The sequence below is a fragment of the Drosophila kikkawai genome, chromosome 2R, assembly GCF_030179895.1.
Source record: "Drosophila kikkawai strain 14028-0561.14 chromosome 2R, DkikHiC1v2, whole genome shotgun sequence".
Taxonomy (NCBI): domain Eukaryota; kingdom Metazoa; phylum Arthropoda; class Insecta; order Diptera; family Drosophilidae; genus Drosophila; species Drosophila kikkawai.
Genome location: NC_091729.1, coordinates 4,845,192 through 4,870,968, shown reverse-complemented (window position 1 = coordinate 4,870,968; position 25,777 = coordinate 4,845,192). Strand labels below are relative to the sequence as shown.

At 35.6% G+C, this 25,777-nt stretch overlaps 1 protein-coding gene and 1 long non-coding RNA gene across 2 annotated transcripts; one reads left to right on the top strand and one right to left on the bottom strand.

Moving 5' to 3' along the window:
- The first annotated feature begins 4,366 nt into the window (after positions 1-4,366).
- On the top strand, positions 4,367-4,783 carry LOC138928167 (uncharacterized). The gene is made up of 3 exons (XR_011444655.1): positions 4,367-4,459; positions 4,524-4,644; positions 4,708-4,783. It is a non-coding gene; the product is annotated as an uncharacterized lncRNA (long non-coding RNA).
- An 854-nt stretch (positions 4,784-5,637) lies between these two features.
- IntS3 (integrator complex subunit 3) lies at positions 5,638-23,869 on the bottom strand. The gene is made up of 11 exons (XM_017179950.3): positions 23,616-23,869; positions 22,922-23,532; positions 9,475-10,108; positions 9,219-9,417; positions 8,588-8,787; positions 7,713-8,525; positions 6,633-6,790; positions 6,427-6,571; positions 6,230-6,355; positions 5,985-6,173; positions 5,638-5,931 (listed from the first exon to the last, which is right to left on the bottom strand). The coding sequence occupies exons 1-11, from the start codon at positions 23,706-23,708 to the stop codon at positions 5,860-5,862; spliced, it is 3,240 nt and encodes a 1,079-aa protein (XP_017035439.1). The 5' UTR covers positions 23,709-23,869; the 3' UTR covers positions 5,638-5,859.
- Positions 23,870-25,777: the final 1,908 nt, after the last annotated feature.

Genomic DNA, 25,777 nt, shown 5'->3' with positions numbered 1-25,777 from the left:
ATGGCTTGGTGGCTTATAGATACGCCTGATGGCGGCTTGCTGGCGCTCAGGCGGCCTGGTGTTAGAGCCTGATGGCGCGCAGGTGTCCTGGTGATGGAGGGGCTCTCCCAGTCCAAATTCCCGTCAGCGGCTCGGAGTCACGGCAGTACAAAAAACCCTTTCTCTAAGGTTTAAATTCCCGGTTCCCTCAGTTACCTCAGACTTTAAAAAGGGTCGGGAACGTGTTGCTGACTTGGAGCTCTCCGGAAACCATCGACGTCAACAGATGACCAACACGTCAATGAAGTGAAGGAATTAGTGTTCAAAAATGGTCGGTTGACTGTCTTACTAATATGATCGGAATATAAGGAGGATCTGTGAAAGCCATTTTGAATGACCATTTGGGCCTACAAAAAGTCGAAATCTCTTTTTGTACCAAAAAACACTCGATCTTCGTGACCATTTCGCCTAGAATTTGACGCATATGGTTCCGCAACCACCGTTTTCTCCTGATTTGGCTCCGTGTGACTTCTGGCTATTCCCAAAACTCAAGAGACCACTCCGGGAAACGCGTTTCAAGTCGATTGAGGAGATAAAAGCGGAATCGGCGAGGGCGCTCATTGCTATACCGGAGAGGGACTATTTGGCCTGTTTCGAGGATTTGAAAAAACATCGGCATGAGTGTATTTAATCGGGCGAAGATTACTTTGAAGGGGATGAAATTGATTCAGGAGAATATATAATAGCCGTATGACACTGGCGCATTAATTAGAGACTTCATTAAAGTTTTGACAGCGCTATAGCGTTTTACACAAGTGCGAGCAAGACGACTATATGGCGCTCTAATGCATTAGAATAATGCATTAGCTACTTCATTGCCGCGATAATCGATAGATCTACATAAAATACCTATACTAGATACTCGATAATAAAATACGGGTTTAATGAAGAAAATTGTAATTGAAAAATGTATTAGCCAGCTCATTGACAGTATGGTCTCACAATGAGAATTTAATTACCGATCAGGCCCGTTCCGACATTTAGAGCAGGCAGAATATTTAGAATCCTAAATTCAAAGTTTCATTCACATAGCTTTAAAACTGATGGACTAGTTTGCGTACAAACGGACGGACAGACTGACATGGCTAGATCGTCTCGGCTGTTGATGCTGATCATGAATAAAACTCATTGTGTCGGAACTGTCTCCTTCACTGCGTTGCAAACTTCTGACTGAAATTATAATACCCCGCAAGGGTATAAAAAAATGAAAATGAAGAAAACTAAAAGATAATAAGAAATAGGGAATAAGGAAAAATAAACATAAGAAATAGAACCAAAGGCGAGGGAAACGGAAAAATAAATGAACACAAAGATTGAAATAAACGGACATCCATTCCAATTGAAATCTATTACGCGCACGCCATCATCGCGAAAAGGGTTACACTGGACCAAACAGGCGATGTCCTACTAAACGGCCTAATAAGTTGCCAGAGGTGGGCACCAGAGAACTGCAGCATGCCACCGGAACTACAAGTGCACCGGCTAAACACCGGGTGTCTAAGACACCCGGGTGTTTATGGCACCCTATTTGCTGCAATAAGAAACACCCAGGTGTATTTGGCACCCGATGGTTTTTTGTTACTGCCGAAAGGGTGCGAGCGAGTGATTCAAAAAATGCTTCGGGTGATCACACACACAAGCATGGATCGGGCGCAGGTCATTTTTTGTATCCATACATTTGTTATGGGTGTCTGAAAAGGCAAGCTAAAAAAGGAAGGGTGAAAATGGGTGATCGGTTTCACTCTTCCTTTTTTAGGTTGTCTTTTCAGACACCCATAACACCCATAAAAAATGTATACATACAAAAAATGACCTGCGCCCGCCCGATTGTCGTGAGCGTGTATTTTTTTTTTTTTTACAATTACGTTTTTTTTTAATTTTTAATGGCCTTACTGATATAATAATAATAACGTATATATAAAACGTACATTAAATATTTAAGAATATATTAAAAGGAACTTCATTTTTGCTTGGCAAATTTTTAAGATTCTGTAACCTTTTTTCAAGTCTGTTTTTTAAGTCTAAATTTTTTTTTTAATGTATACTTATTATATATTATATTTTGTTGCTTTTTTGGGTCGTGGTTTTTTATTTTTTTAAATTAAAAGTTATAAATTAAAAAAGTTATGAAAAGAGAAATAAAAATTTAAATATAAAATAATAATAATAAAAATTACATAAGAAAGGATAATTATTTCGTTCTTTTACAATTTTTATAAAAAGAATGCAGAAAATTAGTCTGTCTACAGACATCCAAACTAGAATGAATCCGATCGCTAACAAGTGTTCAAAACAAATAAGGCGATCATGTCACAAATACCGGGGTGTCGTACCAAACACCCGGGTGTTTTCAAGACATCCAGGTGCGTTTGTTTCTTGCAATTCTTTTTGCATAGTTGTTTTCTTCATGTGTGTCGTCCCGACACCCAGGTCATAAATGTTTTTTTTTCTTGCCACTCTTTTTGCATAGTTGTTTTTCTCGAGCCCTTTTTGAGTGCGAGTGTGATCGGCACCCGCTGACGAAAAGTACCGCAATGATCGTGCTCAACTCACAGAGTACCCAGCAGACAAAAACTCCGTAAAAAATATTAAAAACTGAAGTTTTGCGGACCGCAGGCGGACAAAACGTCCGATTTTAGGCTCAAGATCGGTAGCAAAGTAAATTACCTGTCCTGGGTTTTGTGGCACCAAAACCTCTCATTTTCGGAACACGAACTAATAGCGTTTGCGGACGCTGTGGCGAGACCGGAAACAGTACCGATAGCAACCCCTTTACGATACCCGAAAAAGGATCGTTTGCTGACCTGTGGCAATACCGCAGGAAGTACTGTTTGCGGACCTTTTGACGATGCGTTTCAGATACGTTTTTAATATCTATTTCCAACTAAATTTTTTTTAGAATTTCGGGTTTTTTAAATGTAAATAAAACATACATTTATTTATGTTTATCATTATTTATTAGTTATCATTATTTAACTTAAAAAATAAACATTTTACTTAAGATTTGTTAATTTCCTTAAAACTAATAATACTTAATACTAATACAAACCGTCCTGTGCATTCTGCTTTTGTGTCTGCTTGCATCCTCCAACGCAAATTTGTTTATAAAAGCGGCTGTAAAAATATAAATTATTATAAGTATATACGTATTAAAAAATATACGAAAAATATACATACCTTTGACGGATGACGTAATAAGCATCTCTCGAATGGACATTTTGGACTCTGTCCCAAACCAGGACCATTGGCGCGCCACTTCGTCGGAAATTAAGTCTCGCCAGCATAAATAAATATAAATCTAGTCAATATTAGTTCATTAGTAAGAGATTGTACATATTAATCAATTTAAATTTAACACTTACCGATGAAAACACGTGCGTCTTTTAAAAAACTGTTCACTCACGTCCGCACAACTCGCCGGTCAAAAGGAAAAGAGTCGCAACGGGAAAAATTCCACAAACCAAAAGAGTTAAAAGATGATGCAATAATATTTGCCTCTCGCTCATTTGCAGCGAAATAACAAAAAACAGGCAAGCGACAAAAAAAGGAAGGTGAAGAACCGTTCATCGAGTTCTAGAAATTTCGTTGACGACAAGATTTTTAACGCGTGCAGTGCGTTTTAGTGTCCGTTAGCGGGACATTTGCACGGGTCCCAGTGTTAGCCCGTTTCAGTATCTGTTTTCGGACCAGGTTTCGACAATTAGGCAAACCTATTGCGGTAAGTCCGCTTTTTGGCCGCCCACTGTACGTTTCAGTGTCCGTTAGCAATACGTTTTCGGTACATTCACGGGGAACGCCACAGTTTTGCTTTTCGTCCGTTTGCGCGTCCGTTTTTGAGCATTCCCCGAACCTAATGCGGAAACTCCGATTCTTTGTTCGCATTTAATATTTTTAGCGGACATTTCTCGGATCCATCCACAAAAAAACATTGGTGTGTTGAAAGAAACGCGCAAACGGACGAAAAGCAAACCGTGTGGTGTTGCTCGTGAATATGCCGAAAACGTATTGCTAACGGGCACTGAAACGTACAGTGGGCGGCCAAATAGCGGACTTACCGCAATAGGTTTGCCTAATTGTCGAAACCTGAGCCGAAAACGGATACTGAAACGGGCGAACACTGGGACCCGTGCAAATGCCGCAAATGTCCCGCTAACGGACACTAAAACGCACTGCACGCGTTAAAAATCTTGTCGTCAACGAAATTTCTAGAACTCGATGAACGGTTCTTCTCCTTACTTCTTTTGTCGCTTGCCTGTTTTTTGCTATTTCGCTGCAAATGAGCGAGAAGCAAATATTATTGCATTATCTTTTAACTCTTTTGGTTTGTGGAATTTTTCCCGTTGCGACTCTTTTCCTTTTGACCGGCGAGTTGTGCGGACGTGAGTGAACAGTTTTTTACAAGACGCACGTGTTTTCAACGGTATGTGTTAAATTTAAATTGATTAATATGTACAATCTCTTACTAATGAACTAATATTGACTAGATTTATATTTATTTATGCTGGCGAGACTTAATTTCCGACGAAGTGGCGCGCCAATGGTCCTGGTTTGGGACAGAGTCCAAAATGTCCATTCGAGAGATGCTTATTACGTCATCCGTCAAAGGTATGTATATTTTTCGTATATTTTTTAATACTTATATACTTATAATAATTTATATTTTTACAGCCGCTTTTATAAACAAATTTGCGTTGGAGGACGCAGATTTCGATAGAGCGACACAAAAGCAGAATGCACAGGACGGTTTGTATTAGTATTAAGTATAATTAGTTTTAAGGAAATGAACAAATCTTAAGTAAAATGTTTATTTTTTAAGTTAAATAATGATAAATAATAAATAATGATAAACATAAATAAATGTATGTTTTATTTACATTTAAAAAACCAGAAATTCTAAAAAAATTTAGTTGGAAATAGATATTAAAAACGTATCTGAAACGCATCGTCAAAAGGTCCGCAAACAGTACTTCCTGCGGTATTGCCACAGGTCAGCAAACGATCCTTTTTCGGGTATCGTAAAGGGGTTGCTATCGGTACTGTTTCCGGTCTCGCCACAGCGTCCGCAAACGCTATTAGTTCGTGTTCCGAAAATGAGAGGTTTTGGTGCCACGAAACCCAGGACAGGTAATTTACTTTGCTACCGATCTTGAGCCTAAAATCGGACGTTTTGTCCGCCTGCGGTCCGCAAAACTTCAGTTTTTAATATTTTTTACGGAGTTTTTGTCTGCTGGGTTACTTTGATGGTCGGTGGTGAGTGGCACCGGCACCCGAATTTAGTTGGGTGTGAGTAGAGTGCAGAAAAATGCCACCCTTGCAGTTCTCTGGTGGGCACATTATTCTTATTTATATTCCCAAGTCACGCTCCATTGTTCGGTTCACCCATCCGCTCTCCTGGATAACTTTCGGGTCTCTCTGGATGGCATTCAGTCGGACCATAACATTTTTTTTTGGATGACTTTCGAGTCCAACAATCGCGATCCCGTGGATAACTGTTATTACAGCACCCGCCCACCTCACGGCCGAAACTAGTGGCTCTCTAAACGTGTAGGGCACGTTTGAGTACCGGGAATCTATATGTGTGTAATATATAGATGTGTGTTAAAAATCAAACGATAAGCTGGCTATATTTTATTTAAATGAAAAGTATAACTTTACATCTTCAACATTCAAAATACTAAAATTTGTTTTACTAATTAGATATTCAATAATTTACAAAATCTGTTAGCCGCGTACAACTTATTCTATTGCTTAAAAAACAAGATTAATTTCCTAACGATTCTCTTCAAATTGACCTGCAATCAGCGTTTCATATTCAAAGTGTCAATCCGAATCATTTACTGCTTTTTTACGTTTCTTTGCTGCTTGTGCCATTTTATGTTTGGACCAATCCTCCTAAAAAAGCATGATATTAAACATTGTACATCATATTTAGGATTAACACTAACCTCACTCGAGTTTTCATCTGATGAGTAAATTGTTTTAACTAATTCATAGTTTTTTTTATTTGACGTGCTGTGATTGTTACTTTCTTTTTTACTAACTGGTTGCTTACGTCCACGACCACTTCCTCCTCGCCTACCAACTGCTGTGGTTTCGTCTTCCGCTGCCAGAGCGAAAAGATCGCTATATTGTTTCTGTAAGCACAATTAATAATAACCAATATATATATGTTTTAAATTAAATTAGCTACCTTTGTGCTCTCATTACTGTGCGCGTATGCCGCCTGCAGTGCACGCTGCATCATATCATGAACATAAAGTCCAGTTCCGGTACCGTGTCTGCAACTTCGTCTATAATGTTCTAGATGGTTTAAAACCTATATATGAAAGAGACGACATTAACTAAAAAACTTTTCCATTTCATATTGTATAAGGATAGTAAACGCACTTGATCAGCAGAAGGTGAACTAGTTACAATAGAACCACCTTTCGATGGTCGTTTTCTTTTGTTGGGAGATGAACTGGGATATTTGGATGTAAGAAGTGATGCTATAATTTCAGACAGCTTTTCTTCATACCGCTGATACCAAAACCTAAATTAGTAATATATAAAATATAAATTTAGATAGATATAGATGAATGGGATTAATTAACCTTAAAGCAGACGTTACAAAGGGGTCTCCCCTAGACTTTGTTTCTCTGCTAAGAATTAACCGAATTATTTCATTTGTTGGCTCTTCGTTTTTTAACAACAACAGAAAATGGCTTAATGCTTCAGGGTGATTTCCAGCTTCCAATTCAGGCAATAGATCCTGAAATAACAATGTAATACATAAGTAAGTAGTTATCAGAAAGAATACTCATGTACTTATCAATACAATTAAATATAAAACGGCCAATAAAAAAAAAAAAAAAAACTTCCTAACGATTGCTAATTTTCTTGGTACTTTACCTTCCATCTAAGCTAGAACCCGTTGGAAATTCTAAGCGTCGATGCGAAGCAAACCTCGAAAATCGGCAATAGTTCTTTTTGTTGTTTTTGAACCTGTTGTTTGGCATGCAGTCTAACAGACTTAAAAAGCATCGAACTATAACTGATAAAATTTTGTAAAGTTCTTCAGACTCGAGGGCTCCAGTCCGCTTCGATTTTATAAAAATCAAAAGCGCGACTTTGGCCAAATACAAAAAAAAAACAAATTTTTAAATAATATAATAAATAAAATAAAAAGGACCACGGAATTAAATTCTGCTTTTCTCAGCTAAAATGATTTTTATTTGTTCTTATTTTTACCCTAATAAAACAAAATCCCGTTGGTGACCGGAAAAAAAATTAAGTATGAGAGTTTTATTGATTTGGAGTCAAACGGGCTTAGGACTCGATTTTACCTCATACCACAGGATTGTAGTTGTGTTGACTTATGCTTTGTAAATATATATATCCGTAACCATTTATTTACTTTTGCTTTGTTTTGTCATATATGCTGCTCGTTACATATATCTCATATATCAGAGTATCGCACAATTTTCTTAAACAAAAACAATTGTCTGGGTCATAGAACACTGAAAGCTTAATAAAATAACCTTAACACATTTTTTTAAACTTTATCCAAAATAACAATAAAGGAGCTTGTGTATTTTGTGCATTCTAAGGTCCTGTATTTATAATGCCTTATATTTAAAATTAAACATTTAAGAAGCCACTAGTATAAACTACTATATTCTATTAGTTCATACCTGAATACTTTTAAGGGGTACATCGTGAGCTTGAACGAGTTGCCATAGGCAAAACTGTTCGTAAGTCTCAAAATCCAGACTTTCTCTAATACAATCAATTAGACCTTCTTGTTTAAATATTGTAAGCTTTCCTTGTGCCACTGAGTATATTATGTCGCGCACATTTTTAGCATCTATGCAGCGCAGGGTAATCCGCAGAAGTTCAGTGTTATTCGTAGCTATAGATTTGAACTCTCTGTAAATATCAGGTAGAAGCCACAAGTAGATGGCTGTGTTTTCCTGTTCAAGGAGATCAAGGTCTCGCACCAGGCAATCACTTATCTTGTTATCTGTCGCATCGCATATTTGTCGGTAAATATTCGTTTTAAACTGATATGCTTGTTGGGAATTTTTCCGCGTTTGTAGTTTACAATGAATTTTCATAAAGTAGAGAAGTAAAAACCGCGTTTCTGGCACGCGATGGCATATTTCCGACAATAATGTTTGAAACGGCTTTTTTATTTTCTCTTCATTTTCATATAAAAATCGGAACAGGCCATATAGGGGGTAGCTTATACTCTTCGCCAAACACTTTTCATCAGTCTTGCTCTCGGAGAAAATATTCTGATGCGGTGGCAAAGTCTCGCGCAGAATTAAAACTGTATTTGAGATCACATAATTTAACTGATTCTCTTCAAAAGCTGAAGCTGGCAAAGGTCGGAGATCTTTCAAGAATGCCTCCCATGTAAATGAGTTTCGCTTTGTAACAAATGTGTCAAATGATTCAGCTATGGCTTCACTCAGTTCAACTTTTGGTTTTTCTTTTAATCTAACCTGGGAAATAGGTATTATTAAAGATAGTTTTTAAATTTAAAGATAATTACTTGAATTCTTACTTTTGAAAGTGGCAAGTCATCATCATCATCGGTATTTTCTTCATTCCTAAATATTTTTCCAACATTTTCCACTTCCTCGTCGCTAAATGCATTTTCCAGCTCCATTATCGACTGTGTTGTTGGTTTGATATCTTCATCCACCAATGTACTGGCTGCTACACTATTATGACTAAAGCCAATAATAGGCAGATCAACGTGTTCTGTTATTAAATACAAAAAGGAGAGATATATATACTATTTCCATTATTATTATATCACAAATAGAGCTTTCCAATAACAGTTGACCATAATTGGTTGTTCCAATAACTTTATTAACGAAATCTAAGCAATTAAGGAACGAATAATTTTTTTATTTTATAATATTCAATTACCGCGCGAAATAACTAAATATTAAGTGTAATTTCCGGTTTAAGTTTTTTTTCGGGAACCTTATAGACAGTCTGGGAATATCGAAAATACTTCTTTTGATCTGTTATAAAGCATTTTTATATTTTGAGTGTCATAAAGATATTAGTTTTCTAAAGTGCATACGGGTACCTGTGAACTATGTAAGCTCTATGCGATCAGTAATTATAACACTAAGAAAAAACAGCCAACTGTTATTTTTCAGCTCTGGGGAAAACTTAATCACCAAGTACTGTTCGCTGCTGATCAGTATCCTTTTTAAAAGTATTAGTAGCTTGAATTGAATGCGGTAAAGGGTACACGACGGTTGGGCCCACATTTGTTGTTGGTGACGATACAAATTCCCTAAAGTTTTCCCTTATTAAATTTCGAAGTTCTCTGTCAAGTTTCGGTGATTCAAAAAGTGGCTGTATATTTGGAATAACCTGAAATATACATTATTTAATATTAACATTACATATTACGTTTAAAGAATTTCGTACCTGCTTGTCGAGAATTAGTTTCAACGAGTTGTAAACTCCCATTCGAATTTTATCGTCGTGCTTCACATAAAAATTCTTTGTTATTCGACACAGGAAATCTAACAACGTACTACTAACAAATGGATGATTTCTAATTGAATGGTACATAACTAGAATTCCAGGCTCTATGTTCATAATATTATCTTTAGCAGGATCGAAAAATAGCCAATCATAAAACAATGATAACTTGGCATTTGCCGAAGCAATTGGATTTGTGCATGAAGAGATGAGCCAACCAATGATCGCCCATCGAGGAATAATATCCGAACATAGCATATCATTAGTCGGATGGATTACATTAATGATAAATCGGATTAAATCAGAGCGTAAGCTGTGCGACTCTGGTGTTGCAAAGTATTTGTCCTGAAACCAGTCCTGGTATCTTTTCTGTGTGCCAAACTTTACAGATGATGCTAGAAAGCTGATTTTTCGTTCCATCTCGGGCAAAAGACGACATTGTAGAAATCTTCGACTGGTCCGGATTTGTAGTAAGTGCCAAATTCCGTTGAATGTTGGATGTAAGCTCTTCGGATTATAAAGAATATCACGCCATAGTTGTTCAAATTCCGGTATGCGAGCTACATTTTGTAAAAGCCTGTTGTTTTGAGACAAATTAAATGTAAATATTTATTATTATTATATATATTTTATAAAATTTTAAAAAAACAAGAAAGGAAGCTAATTGGTTTTGATGTTTATATAATAGATTTAAATGCTGAAAACACACACAAAACAGAGTTTCATTACATTTCACCTATACTTATTATGTTCACAGTTTGACAGTTACAGTTTTACATTCCCAGCTTTACATTTTCTCTACATCTACCGATCGCTTCTATGGAAGCTATATGATATAGTTGTCCGATTTTTATGAAATTTATACCCAAATTCTAAAATAATAAAAAAAAAACTTACACTACTGGCCGAAATAATAAGTACATGCGTATGTGGTTTGTTTCAAGTCCTATAAAATTTGTTTGATAAACTTAAGAAAAAAACCCACTTTATTTTTAGTTTCCGTACTTATTCCAGATAATAAAAATAACTGCCTAAAGGATTTTACATTTCAAATTTAGAGACAGGGGTCAATTTTATCCAAAAAGCATGAAAATGGGCTGGCCGAAATAATAAGTACACCCATTCTTCTAAGTCTAGAACTCGGAACGTATTAAATATTTTTCACTTCTTTCTACTTATAAGTAAACTTAGATTAGTATCCAATAAAACCACACTCGTTTTAGGTAACTTTCGCTATTATTTTTGGCATTCTAGTAGGAAGTCTGTGGCAAGTCAGTACTAGAAGCTGAGACCAGGTTTCTTTAGCAAATCTTCACAAATCTTCAACATTTTAAAATGTTTTGATTACAATTCGACGTTTTAAGTTTCCCCATAAATTTTTAATTAGGTATGAGTTCGGAAACTGACTTTTCCAACCCATGACGGTTACTTTTTTGTCCCTAAACCAGGCCATGATGACTTTTAAGGTTTACTTTGGATCGTTATCTCGTTGAAAAATCTATCGGAAGGGCATGTTTCCCTAAGCATATGGTTAGAAGATGCCAGTTAAAAAAGTTTTATTTTCGATTTCGGTCGTAATACCATTTATGAGATGTATTTGCACAACGCCATGCCAGGAAAAACAGCCCCTGACCTTTATGCATCTGTCTCCGGGCTTAACTTTTATTTTCGCGTTTCAAAGCTGAATTTTTTTACTTTCGTTTGACGTACAAACCGTCTAGAATCGTTTTCAAAAAGAAATATTTTTGTTTCATTGCCCCAAAGTATTTTGTTTCCACCTCCGGTTCAGACCATACCAAAAAAATGTTGCAAAGCTTTTGCTTCATCTGAAAAAATTTTCCTTGAAGTAATAGAACCTTTTGGGTGTACGTCCTTGTAATCCTGTCTCATGCAGTCTACGACAAACTGTTCGAGCTCAAATTTAAATGTCAATTTCGCCGGAAATGGCCTTGGATGACCAAACAGGTCCTTTTTGGCAAGAGAGAGGTAACTGTTATGAGATGGTCAAGTCAGTCTCCTGTCATAAACCTAAACTAAACATTGTGGGGAAACTTAAAACGTCGAATTGTAACCAAAACATTTTAAAATGTTGAAGATTTGTGAAGATTTGCTAAAGAAACCTGGTCTCAGCTTCTAGTACTGACTTGCCACAGACTTCCTACTAGAATGCCAAAAATAATAGCGAAAGTTACCTAAAACGAGTGTGGTTTTATTGGATACTAATCTAAGTTTACTTATAAGTAGAAAGAAGTGAAAAATATTTAATACGTTCCGAGTTCTAGACTTAGAAGAATGGGTGTACTTATTATTTCGGCCAGCCCATTTTCATGCTTTTTGGATAATATTGACCCTTGTCTCTAAATTTGAAATGTAAAATCCTTTAGGCAGTTATTTTTATTATCTGGAATAAGTACGGAAACTAAAAATAAAGTGGGTTTTTTTCTTAAGTTTATCAAACAAATTTTATAGGTCTTGAAACAAACCACATACGCATGTACTTATTATTTCGGCCAGTAGTGTATATCGCAGAGTAGATGAAAATACGTTGAAAAACAACGAAGTTATAATTTTTTTCCTATTAATTTCCCGATCGTTCCTATGGCAGCTATATCATATAGTCGTCCGATTTTCATAAAATAAAAACCGAAAATTTGAAAACATACAAATTGGCCATATCTCAAAAATGGTGCAAAAATTTTGAAAAACAGCCAAGGTATAATTTTGTTTCTAAAAATGTATCATACATTTGTATAGCAGCTATATAATATAGTCGTCCGATCCGGCCCGTTCCGACATATATAGCAGTGAGTATATAGAAGACTATATGCAAAGTTTTATTTAGATAGCTTTAAAACTAAAGGACTAGTTTACGTAGAAACGGACATACAGACGGACATGGCTAGATCGACTCGGCTGTTGATGCTGATCAAGAATATATATACTTTAAAGGTTTGGAAATGTCTCCTTCACTGCGTTGCAAACTTCTGACTATTTACTTCCAACTCCACCAGACCTCTGACCATAATTTGTATGTATACATTTGGATACTCTTTTTTTTTATAACCGGTACCCATTACAAGGCTTCATGGGTATTATAGCTACTTGCCAATTGATCATGTATCTAGGGGGAGTATTCCCGATCCCAAAAATAATGGCCTGCTCCATTAATCGTAAAATTTTGTCGTTTTCGTTTTGGGCGAAATCGTTCGTTTTCGTTTTTAGCTGCTCCGGTTTTCGGCAAATTTCGGCTTTCGTTTTGCGATCGTGATATTTCGTTTCTTACGCTCAAACAAAACGCCTTTTATATGTTCAATTGCGTGTTTTGAATCCAGGAGGAGGCAGAAATCGCTGCAATTAAGTAAATATAGGCATCTAAGATGCAACATCATTGGTCGGAGGGCCAATGTCAATCAAGGCGCAGCAAAGTTCAGCCTACTTATATTTAAATAATTAATTAAACTTAAAACAGCTGTTTTCCACAAGAGTGGTCTGCCACATTTTTTACAGTTTTAATTCCGGTGGTCTCAATTAATTATTTGGTCAATTTTAACCATTTAAGTAATCAAATTAAATAGCATTATTTATAAACAACAATTTTGGCGCTCCTTTAAAGTCATTAATTTAGTGTTTTATATTTTATAAGTATTTTTAACTGGCTGTTTCGTTCCACCAACAATATGACAGCCTTGGCAATAAATTTTTGCGATTGACTTATCGACCTATCGCCAAAACGAGCAAACCTGTTGAACACGGCAAAAATTTTGTTGTCAAATCTGAGGTGGGGTCAGAAATAAATTTTTTATAAAATAACTACCTGCCAGAATGATCTTATGGTGGTGTGTAAGTAAACTATTTTTTTCCTTTTGTAAAAAAGACCTGATTTCATATAAAAAAAAAATCCTTTTACTTTTCATTCCAGCCAGAAAAATGTGCCCGTTTTTCTAATCAAAAAAAATCTTTCGTTTTCGGAAACCGGAGCACCGATTTCTCGTTTTCAAAAACGAAAACGAAAAAATCTTTCCGTTTTCGATTACCGGAGCAGGCCTGAATATTTTACATACTAATATCTTTATATATAAAAATCTCCTGTCACTATGTTTGGTCGCTATAGACTCCTAACCGCTTAACAGATTTCGTTCAAATTTGCAGGCAATATGCCGTTTGGTTCAACTTGAGAGATAGGATAGCTTAGATATTTTTCATTATGGCAGTTTCGGCAGGACAAGGAGGAATCTTCTTTTTTTATGCACTCCTCCGAAACGGCTTTACCGATTCTCATGAAATTTAGTGTGCTTATTTAACCAAATCTTTATACTGTGCTTGGGCTATTTTGTTGATGAATTTGCACAAAATTGGTCGAGTGGTTCTTTACGTATTACATATTTTTAAAGAAATTATTTCAATAAATCGCATTTCGTCAGATTGTCTTTTCTATTATTGTCATTTGTCATTCATAATTATTGTTTTGCGTTTATAAGTGGTGAGTCTCTAAATTCTCATTTTCAATACATTAAGAAGGTAAGATATTATTTTCAGTAAAATGCCACCGAAAAGATCGAATCTCAACAACGTAAGCAGCAGACTGGCACGACGCAGACGTTTCGAAAGAGCTCATCAGTTGCCAGAACAAGTCAATACAAGAAATAGAGCTCAAAGAATTAGACCAGCAGAAGGTCGTGCACAAGAATCCCAGGAACAGCCTAGCGAACGTCTGCAGCAGAATATTACGAGAATCAGGGCGGCTCGAGATAGAAACATAGATATAGTAGGAGCACAAGAACGACAAAGGCAGCGGAGCAGTCGCTCATTAGTTCGTGCATCATTCGTTCGTCTTGCTTTTGAATATGCACCCGATATTAACTACTCTGCGCATTCAAAAATTGCTATCGGTGGAAAGGACAAAGAATGTCAATATTGTCAGGCGTTTAAATTTCGGAATGAAACTGCCGGTATGTGCTGCGCAGCAGGAAAAGTCGTGCTCTCTACCTGCTCCGCCAGAACCTTTATTATCCCTTCTTGCTGGAAATTCAAATGACTCAACATTATTTTTGCGTAAAATACGCAAATTTAATTCTTGCTTCCAAATGACGTCATTTGGGGCCCCTAAAATTTGTGATCTTGCATCCGATGGACGTAATTCTGAAACTACATTCAAAATACATGGCCAGGTGTACCACAAAATTTGATCATTGATGCCAATGCCTGATGATAATCCGAAATTTCTTCAAATTTATTTAATGGGCAATTGTGAAGAGCGCGTGACGACTCGATGCCAGTATAATTTTATTGAACAAGCAGAGGAAGCGGTTTAGGAGTCTATAGCGAACAAACATAGTGACAGGATATTTTTATATACACTTGCTCTCATATCTCTGCGTACAGGACAATAAAAAATCATAACATTGACTTTAATGTCAAATAACTCTGCAAATATTTTGCACTGCGAATTAAAAATTGGTTCAATCTATTAGTTATTCAACTGACGTCGCCTCTTTATTTTTGCAGAATTATGAGCCTAGCGGTTTTCTTATAATGATCATTTTACCCAAACCCTTTTAAAAATAGCAGTCTCAAAAGTTTGCGTACAGCAAAGAAGTTCGTCATTTATTTACAGATTAGTAACTTGTCGGGTAGCCCTTAGTCTTCAAAACTTCTTTCAGACGTTTAGGCATCGATTCCACTAGTTTTCTTGTATCCTCTGCTGTAATTTTCTGCCATTCCTTTAAGATTACAGTCTTTAGCATAGGTTTGGATGTAAAGATGCGCTTCCGTATACGACGCTCCAAAAGATCCCGCAAATGTTTGATTGTATTCAAGTCTGGTGATTGTGGAGGAGTTTGCAACTGTTTTTTTGTATTATACAGAAGCCAAAGCTTGACATTGCACAGTGGTTCCGTCAGAGGCCAAAAATCAAAAAAACCGATTTGAAAATATTACAATTAAATTTACACAGTTTGTCTCTAAAATGTCCAATCTACCAAGTTGCAAACCGCTTTTCGCTGGAAACCCAACGGTACATTCTAAAAATAGAATCAAAAGCATGAACACGTGTTCATTTCAACAGCGCATCGGAGCTGTGGTGAAATATTTCGAAGCAAAAGCGCACTTTAAATCTGTCTGGTAACTGTTTAAGTTGATAAATTAATATTATTTAAAATGGATTTTGAAGCTCAAGGTATTTATTTTACTTTATGAAATTAATTTATACTAACTTGATGTGAAATTAACAAAATGTAACTTGATATGTGAAACTTATTTGTTTGTACCTGCTTTGTGTGTCTCAAATTTGTTTACCTAAAGTTTTAGTTGTGATCCCACACGATTCCAACAAAGGATTTTATTTTTTTTAATTTATTAGAGTTTTAAGATGTTAAATTCGTTAAAGTTAGGTGCGGAAAGTTGCGGATGTAGTTGTAATCGTTAATATGCTAACACGACTTCTTATTTTTTTAAGGTCAAATTTTGCCCGTGCCAATAATCCGGGTTGTGATAAAAAATCGGGAAAAATTGTTAAAAATAAAAACGTCATCTGAGTACCTCGGGGCACGTATCCTTTAGTGAATGCAATACATTTTTTTGATATCGGATGTTTTTGTGGACAGTTACGATAGGATGTACACCGAAAACAAACTTTTTTTGTGGGGACTTAGGAGATTCGCTATTACTCGTAAGCATGTAAATATTTTTTAAAACAAAAATTAAAAAAAAATTGTTTAAATGTTGTGTTATTATATGGTATTTAATTCAATACGCTAATTTTAGCCGTTTCGTCACAACATTTTTTTTGAAAAGTAGTGAGTTTTGCACCCAATTAACCTTACCCCCCCTTAAGCTGTGTACGTTTGTTGCTGGACAAATTTAATACACAATATATTAGTGAATATTTTTTTTTTACTTTTGGGCACTTATATTTCTCCAAAGTTCTCATTAAGAGATCAAAAATTAAAAAATTAAAGTTAGGTCTTGAAAAAAAAAATTTTATAAAAATTTTGTATGGGAGCTATAAGATATAGAGATCTGATTTTAACCAAAGTTGGTAGGAATATATAAACCTGTACCAAACATATAATCTGTAAAATTGGTTAAGATATTTTGAAAAACAAAAAAGTTTTTCATACTAAATGTTGATTTTTAACGGATTGTTCCTATGGCAGCTATATGATATAGTCGAGCAATATGGCCAATTTTTTGTGGATATACTTAAAACATTTTTCTAGATTTTTGGTGAAAGTTTCATTGCGATAGCACATCTAGAAGTAATTATGGCCGCAGCTCCATACAAGCCGAACCACTGTGCATTGTGGGCAGTGTGTTTCGGGTCATTATCTTGTTGAAAAATAAGGTCCCCTTCCAGACCTAACCTTCTATCACTTTCAACCAAATAAGCCTTCAGTATGTCAATATAGGCCCTATGGTCCATAGTAGAGTCTATAAAGGAAAGATTTTCAACGCCGTTGGCCGCCATACATCCCCATATCATAACTCCGCCTCCTCCATGTTTTACGGTAGGCATTAAAGTTTGCTTTTCCAAGGCAGTACCACTCTTCCGCCACACAAATTTTTTCCCCTAATGCCGAAAATGCAGAACTTGCTTTTGTCCGAAAAAAATGACTTTATTCCAAAACTCGGATGGCTTCGTTATGTGGTCATTTGCAAAATCCAATCGCTTTTTCTTATTAGTTTTGGAAATAATTGGTTTCCTTCTGACCACGCGGCTTTTGTATCCACCTTTTTTTATTGCCCGTCGTATGGTATTATCTGATACGGTTTTGGAAAACCATTTCTCACCTTCCAGTTTAAGCTCGTGCGCTGTTAATCTTGGATTGTTCTGGACTAGTTGGAGAATTTTAGATGTTTCTCTTTTCATTAACTTGCTTGGAAGGCCAGATCTGGGCGCTGATAAGATAGATCCCGACTTTGCGTAATTGGTAATAACTCTTTGAAAAGATGAGTGCGATCTGCCAATGGTTTTTCCAATCTTCCTGTAGCTTTTGCCTTTAAGATGCAGTTTAAGTATGATTTTTCTTTCGTAAGCGCATATCTGCTTTCCCTTAGACACCATAGTGACAAATGCATATATTACTCATTAAAAATTGATTAATCAAAGAATCAAAGCGAACAAAAATAGAATTGCATTGGACATTAAATTACGATCTTTTTTGCTGTTCGCAAACTTTTGAGACTGCTATTTTTAAAGGGGTTTGGGTAAAATGGTCATAATTCTGCAAAAATAAAGAGGCGACGTCAATTGAATAACTAATAGATTGAACCAATTTTTGATTCGCAGTGCAAAATATTTGCAGAGTTATTTGACATTAAAGTCAATGTTATGATTTTTTATTGTCCTGTACGCAGAGATATGAGAGCAAGTGTATAAACATTACTGTTCAAGGTTTAATATTTTATTTACTGACAACTCTGTAATATCATTGTTTTCCTATTGTTTCCTACAAATAATATACATGACAAAACAGTGTTTGCCGGGTCAACTATAATTAGTTCGGGCCCAGCAAAGCGGGTCGGGTCTGCTAGTAATATTTATAAATGTTATAATTGTTATACAAAAAAAAATTATTTAAATTAATTTTGCAGAGAAAGAACCTTGCCACCGAAAACATATTATTTTTCTTAACTATACAATGTTTTTTTCAAACCAGCAAAATGAAATTCTTATTGGGAGACCATTTTGACTTCGACCTCCTATGAACTGGCTAATATATGTACTTTTCACTTTTTTCACTTTTTTCACTTTACACTTTTCTACATCAGAGTAGAATTTTACTTTTGGGCCTAATTTGGTATCTAATATATATTATGCAGAACTATCGATTCTTGCGGATAATGCATTGTCAATGAATTAAAACTTTCATAAGAAGTGTAAATCCTTATGGAGCTGTTAAATGTTATAATACTATTACAGATATTTTCCTCTACATTTACCGATCATTCCTATAATAGTAGCCATACATATTTATCAAATTTTTATAAAATTAAAAGCGAAATTATATATTAATACAAAATCAAGAAGACGAAATTATGTTAAAAAACAAGAAAGGAAGCTAACTTCGGCACGCCGAAGTTTGTATACCCTCGCAGATTGGTTTTGATGTTTATATTATAGATTATAATACTGAACAAAACAGAGTCTCATTACATTTTACCTACATTTACCGATCGTTTATATGGCAGCTGTATGATATAGTTGTCCGATTTTCATAAAATTTTTACCAAAATTCTGAAATAATAAAAGAAGCTCATATCTAAGATAAGAATATGTTGAAAAACAACGAAGATATAATTTTTTTCCTATTCATTTTCCGATCGTTCCTATGGCAGCTATAAGATATACTCGTCCGATTTTTATAAAATTTTTACCTAAATTCTGGAATTATATAAAATGGCCATATACCAAAAATGATGCAAAAATTTTGAAAAACAGCAAACTTATAATTTTTTTCTAAAAATTTACCGAACATTTGTATGGCAGCTATATGATATAGTCGTCCGATCCGGCCCGTTCCGACATATATAGCAGTGAGAGTATATAGAAGACTATATGCAAAGTTTCATTCAGATAGCTTTAAAACTGCGGGACTAGTTTGCGTAGAAACGGACAGACGGACATGGCTAGATCGACTCGGCTGTTGATGCTGATCAAGAATATATATACTTTATAGGGTCGGAAAAGTCTCCTTCACTGCGTTGCAAACTTCTGACTGAAATTATAATACGTTGTATATTTATACATAGCATAAATAAAATGCTGAAAACAAAAAAATTCCGTTAGATTTGCTCTATTTTTATGTTTTATTGATATTTTTTCACATATGCAGCTCGTTTTGGCCGATCACTGAAATAGCAGTTTTTAATTTTCTTTCGCAAAAAGTGCCGAAATTTTTTTTTAATTTTGTAAAAATTGAGTTTAATTACGGTCGTTATTACAGAGTATACTAAAATACACTCTTACAAAGCAAAAAAAAAATATTTTAGTGGGCGCAGGACCTCACTGCTCCATGAGAGAATGGTATCAGATAACTTAGCCTAGAAAGAAGAGCAAAACATGTAAAGAGTCTCTAAATCTTTCAAATTGTTCTTTTAAAATAGTTTATAAGTCATAAAATATGAACTTAACCCAAAAAAACCGAGGTACGATTCGCAAAACCACAATTGTACAGGCTCGACGTGTACTTCGCTTCAGCAAAGCTCGTCCTTTTGCATCCTCTAGGGATATATGAGCGGGAATTGGCATGGGAATCAGTCATGGGACCATTCGCCGGGGACTTATTGAATAAATTTTAGATTCGCGAAGTCCATGGAAAATGTCACTGCTTGGTTAAAGGCATATCAAGGCCAGATTGGAGTTCGCCAATAGCCACTTGAACTGCCACTATTCAAATGGCGTAATATCCTTTGGACAAATGACTCCAAACTGGTTTTATTTGGTGGAATAGGACAAGACAATATGTCCGTCGACCTCCAAATACATAGTACCCCCCAAACCACACGCTGAAGACAGCAAAACACGGTGGCCTAAAAATCATGGTATGGGCATACTTTTCATACAAACTTTGGATATAGTTAAAAGTAGAATCAAAGATGATAAAAAAAGTTATAAACAATATTTTACAAAATGGCGGATTTATGGAACATATTCCGTAGCGCCTCGAGCATTGTTTTGCCGTGCTATGGACACGATAGAGCCCGTAAATCCTGTCCGAAATCCATAAACTAATTTTTTTTTGTATTCATTATACCTTTATCTTTTATTTGAACCTAAAAAACCCAAAAGAAATCAAGACAAAAAAATAAAATTTTGATTTGAAGTAAAAAATGTCATTTTCAGGTGATAAGTTTTGACTTCCCATCCTCTTAAAAAACAGTAATACTCCGTTTTATAACAACCATTTAGGTTCAAATAGAAGATAATTTCATGCTGATCATAATAATTTTTGATTCACTCCGATATGTTACGTAGTTTTTTGTGAATCGTGTCCATAGCATAGATAGAAATGCAAAAATTAAAAGCTAAGAAAAAGACGTTTAAAGTTTTTAATGCGCCCACGTTAACACTTGTGAACCTTGCGTGCATACTTGATTTGAGGCACTTAAAGTTGGAATTCGATAATGAAACTTTCACAGTATGTTCTTTAAGTAATAAACTATTTTTTAATCCAAAAAAAAAATTTGCCTAAAAAAAAAATAGATGCAATGGCATGGCCTGCACAATCCCCGGATATAAATCCGATCGAAAACTTATGGGGGACATCAAGGGCTACGTATTAAGGGGGTTTCCTGAATTAGGAGGCAAAAAAAATCGATTTTTTTTTTATTGCTTAAATCGATAGATAAACTATCTAAGAATATACCACAAAAATTTCAGAAGCCAATTCGAAGTATTTTCGAAGATACAGAGATGAAAGCAAAGGAGCGCCGGGTAGGTTTGCAGGCGCTTGGCGAACTTTGAGGCCCGTTTTCTCACTTTTAATTTTTACGATTCTTTCGAATTGGCGGGAAAGATAACAAAAAAACTTATTGACCGATTGAAACGAATAAAGGCTTATTCTCTTTAGAATTGAATTCCTTCTATTTGAACTAAAACGGTTGTTGAAAACCGCTTTTTATATTTTTTACAGCATGTTAAAGTCAATATTTCATTTTTCGGGATAAAATATTGACTTTAACATGCTGTAAAAAATATAAAAAGCGGTTTTCAACAACCGTTTTAGTTCAAATAGAAGAGAATTCAATTCTAAAGAGAATAAGCCTTTATTCGTTTCAATCGGTCAATAAGTTTTTTTGTTATCTTTCCCGCCAATTCGAAAGAATCGTAAAAATTAAAAGTGAGAAAACGGGCCTCAAAGTTCGCCAAGCGCCTGCAAACCTACCCGGCGCTCCTTTGCTTTCATCTCTGTATCTTCGAAAATACTTCGAATTGGCTTCTGAAATTTTTGTGGTATATTCTTAGATAGTTTATCTATCGATTTAAGCAATAAAAAAAAAATCGATTTTTTTTGCCTCCTAATTCAGGAAACCCCCTTAAAGAAGTTTCCGACTTCTGAGCCGCAGCTTTGGCAATTTGTGCAGGAGAAATGAGGCCATATTCCCCTCAAGCGTTGCTAAGACTTGGTGGACTCCTTGCCACCCAGGTATGAGGCTATGATAGCTTCTAAAGGCTATTTAACAAAATATTAGATCATAGTCAATTAGAATTTAAGAAGGAATAGGTTTCTTATACGATATTTTTAAATTTATGAAGAATTTTAGTTTTTCACTGCTATTTTAATGAACGGCATAAAATAGACCTTTTTTGTTGTTATTAGCTATATCTTCTAAAAGGTTTATGTTACCTAAATTAAATGATTGTGGTATTGTTAATAATTAAATACACTAAGCCTTTATGAAAAAAATTTATGAAAATAGTGTTTGTAACAGTATTTTCCAATCTTAAACGTGCATGTCGTGGGCACTGCTATTTCAGTGAACACAGCTTTAAATTGAAGAACCTATGCAGAGTTGAACAAAGGTCGGTTGGTGTTCAATGCATGAGAATCACGAAGTTTAAAGCGCTCTCCTGAAAAATGCCATTTTGAAAATCGGTGTACACGATAACTCAAAATCTTCTGAACCAATCGGTTTGAAATTTGGAACATAACTTCTTTAGGTAATTCTACAGGTATTCACGTCGAGCTTTTTTTAATTTTTAATTTTCTTATATTTTTTATTTAACAAATTAACTTCATTTTTTAGTCAAAAATCGGGGTTTTGACTTCAAATTTTGATAAAAAATAGGGAAAAATTTTTAAAAATAAAAACTCTTCGTGAATACCTCGGGACACTTATCCTTTAACGAATGAGGTATAATTTTTCTAGATCGGATGATTCTGTGGACAGTTAGGATGTACACCGCAAACCAACTTTTTTTAGAGGCCACTCTGGTGATTCCCTATAACTCCTCTACCTCTAAATATTTTTCAATACGAAATTTATCAAAAACTGTTCAAATATTGTGTTATTATTTGGTATCTAATTCGTTAAGCTAACTTAAGCCGTTTCGCCACAACATTTTTTTGAAAAGTGTGCATTTTTGCACCGAATTAACCTTACCCCCCCTTAAGATAGTTGCAAAATTCAAGTGATTCACACGGGACAAAAAACGAAGGTGGTTTTTAAGGTCGACCCATTCAATATAAATTTCTGCGGGTCCAGCGGGAATATTTAAATTAATTTAAACTATTATGCTGTGCATAGCTATGAATATGTTAATGATTTTATGTATTTGATAAGCATAAAATAACAAGATATCATAAATAATTTCAGAAAATGTCAGTGTGGCTAGTAAAGCAATATGAGAATGTTATATAAATTAGCTTAAATAGTAATAAATATTTACCGAACGAAATCCCTTCCTAAAGGTATAATGTCATGAAAACGTTCCCGTATTAACGATATTGTAAACTTCACTTCTTTTTGCCGAAGAGGTATTAAAGCAGGATTGGCGTGGTCCTCTATAAGGCGAACGTAGCTGTAAACGGTTGACTGCACTAAGAATGGGTTGCCTTCCAACCATGCTCTATAGTCAATAAATATATCCAAAAGGCTCTCGACGAGAAAAACGTTTCTAATAGAGGCATCCCCCCCGCCAGCTTGACGGAGACAGTTCCAGATAACGTTTTCTACACTCAGTACCTGGTGCTTTACAAATTCCCGTAGCACCCATATCAATTGTCTGCGTGCGATGTCAGTTAGTTTTACATACTTTTCGGCGACAAGCACAGTGAGGTTTGCCACTATCACATTCATTCCGTCTCTAGACACAAGAGTTATGTCGCGGTATGTTTTGGGGGCCGAATCGGGATCAGTTAGCATTACGTAGAGGAAGCCAATTGAAATCTCTTCGTGGTGTTTGTCTTTGCACACCAACTGTGACAAAATATCGTGCATTTCATTATCACTGAGTCCAGAAATTTGTTGCTGCAGGTTAACAAACGACCGCTCAAATTTCTGAATAAAATCAAAAGAGAAATATAGGAAAACCTTAGATATATGTACATTTGCTATTGTTAAGCTCTTTCTGAGAATCTTACCTCTTCAATTTCATCTTTACAGTCGACTGCCGTACAGACAAACAATTTTGAGACATGAGTAGCGCTTTTTTGTTGTTGCTGCTGTGGATCCATTTGCTTCTGTATGGATTTTAGATTTAAGTCAATTTCATAGCCGGACAAGTACAAATAAAATGTACAACTCTGTTAATAATTTAAGTTGTAAGAGTAGAAGACATATAATATCTCCGAATTCTGTTTTGATTCGGTGTTCAAAGAAAAAATATGGATCCTCTATTTAGAGTTGCCAGATTTCGTAACCCATTGTTATAGTTACCACACTACGGTATAAATATTTTTATTGAAGCAAAGTACTCAGACCTTCAAAAACGTTTGTTAGGTAAAGCAAAGAAACAATATTCAGGGTATTCCCTTAACGACTTATACGGTCTTCCCACACAGCGCATTTGTGAGGAACGTTTGGGATTTTTCACAAATGTGAAACTCGTGTTCCCACACAGCATTAAAGCGCATTTAGCATCCGAGCAGCTGATCGATCAGCTGTGGCTCATGAAAACGTAAACAAAGGCTGTCGAATTGGCAGTTGCAAATTTGAAATGGAGCATTTACCAACTATTTTGGCTGTTGTAGAACAGCAAAAGGCACAGATTACGTCAGAATTTATCCGCAATAAATTTAAATGAATTAAATGACAAGGAATTTTAGTTTTTCTAATGATTTTTCTCTAACAAAGAGCAAATTCCCCGAAGAGTGTCTATAGGTGGTATAGGCATCCAAAATCTTTAAAATAAGGTAGAGGTAGGCGGTTTATATTAAATAGTAACAATTGGGGACATATTGGGGCAAGAATTTACAGAAAAAACGCCAACATCTATTTTGGGCATGCTTGTAGCTTTGGCGCCACGTTTTAAATTCCATATCTCATTTGTTTCTCGCCAAGTTTGTTTACATTTTCGTGGTGAATGGTCAAATTAAGAAGAAGAATCAGAGTTGCACCGAAAAACTATCGCCTAACTATCGCCAAACAAACCGGCGTTAGTTCAGCATTAAAATCTAATGCTGAACTAACGCCGGGCCATTTGGGAAAATTCGGAACGGCAAAACCTTATGGAGCATTTGTTCAACGGATGCTAAATGCGCTTTAACGCTGTGTGGGAAGACCCTATTATAGGGTCTTCCCCCCCTATTATAGGGTCTTCCCACCCTATTATAGGGTCTTCCCACACAACATTAAAGCGCATTTAGCATCCGTTGAACAAATGCTCCATAAGGTTTTGCCGTTCCGAATTTTCCCAAATGGCCCGGCGTTAGTTCAGCATTAGATTTTAATGCTGAACTAACGCCGGTTTGTTTGGCGATAGTTAGGCGATAGTTTTTCGGTGCAACTCTGATTCTTCTTCTTAATTTGACCATTCACCACGAAAATGTAAACAATTTGGCGAGGAACAAATGAGATATGGAATTTAAAACGTGGCGCCAAAGCTACAAGCATGCCCAAATAGTTGTTGGCGTTTTTTCTGTATATTCTTGCCCCAATATGTCCCCAATACTATTTAATATAAACCGCCTACCTCTACCTTATATTAAAGATTTTGGATGCGTATACCACCTATAGACACTCTTCGGGGAATTTGCTCTTTGTTAGAGAAAAATCATTAGAAAAACTAAAATTCCTTGTCATTTAATTCATTTAAATTTATTGCGGATAAATTCTGACGCAATCTGTGCCTTTTGCTGTTCTACAACAGCCAAAATAGTTGGTAAATGCTCCATTTCAAATTTGCAACTGCCAATTCGACAGCCTTTGTTTACGTTTTCATGAGCCACAGCTGATCGATCAGCTGTTCGGATGCTAAATGCGCTTTAATGTTGTGTGGGAACACGAGTTTCACATTTGTGAAAAATCCCAAACGTTCCTCACAAATGCGCTGTGTGGGAAGACAGTATTAATGACTGAAATGCAGCAAATATCGGCCAAATATTCAGGCCTGCTACGGCAATCGTAAAATTTTTTCGATTTCGTTTTGGGCTAAAACGAACCGTTTTCGTTTTTAGCTGCTCCGGTTTTTGGCAAATTTCTGCTATCGAAATGTTTCGTTTTCTCATCGTTTCTCACTGCTCAAGCAGCTAACTTGTGTTGTTGGTAATAAGCAAACAACGTAAAGTACTGCCTTTTATATGTA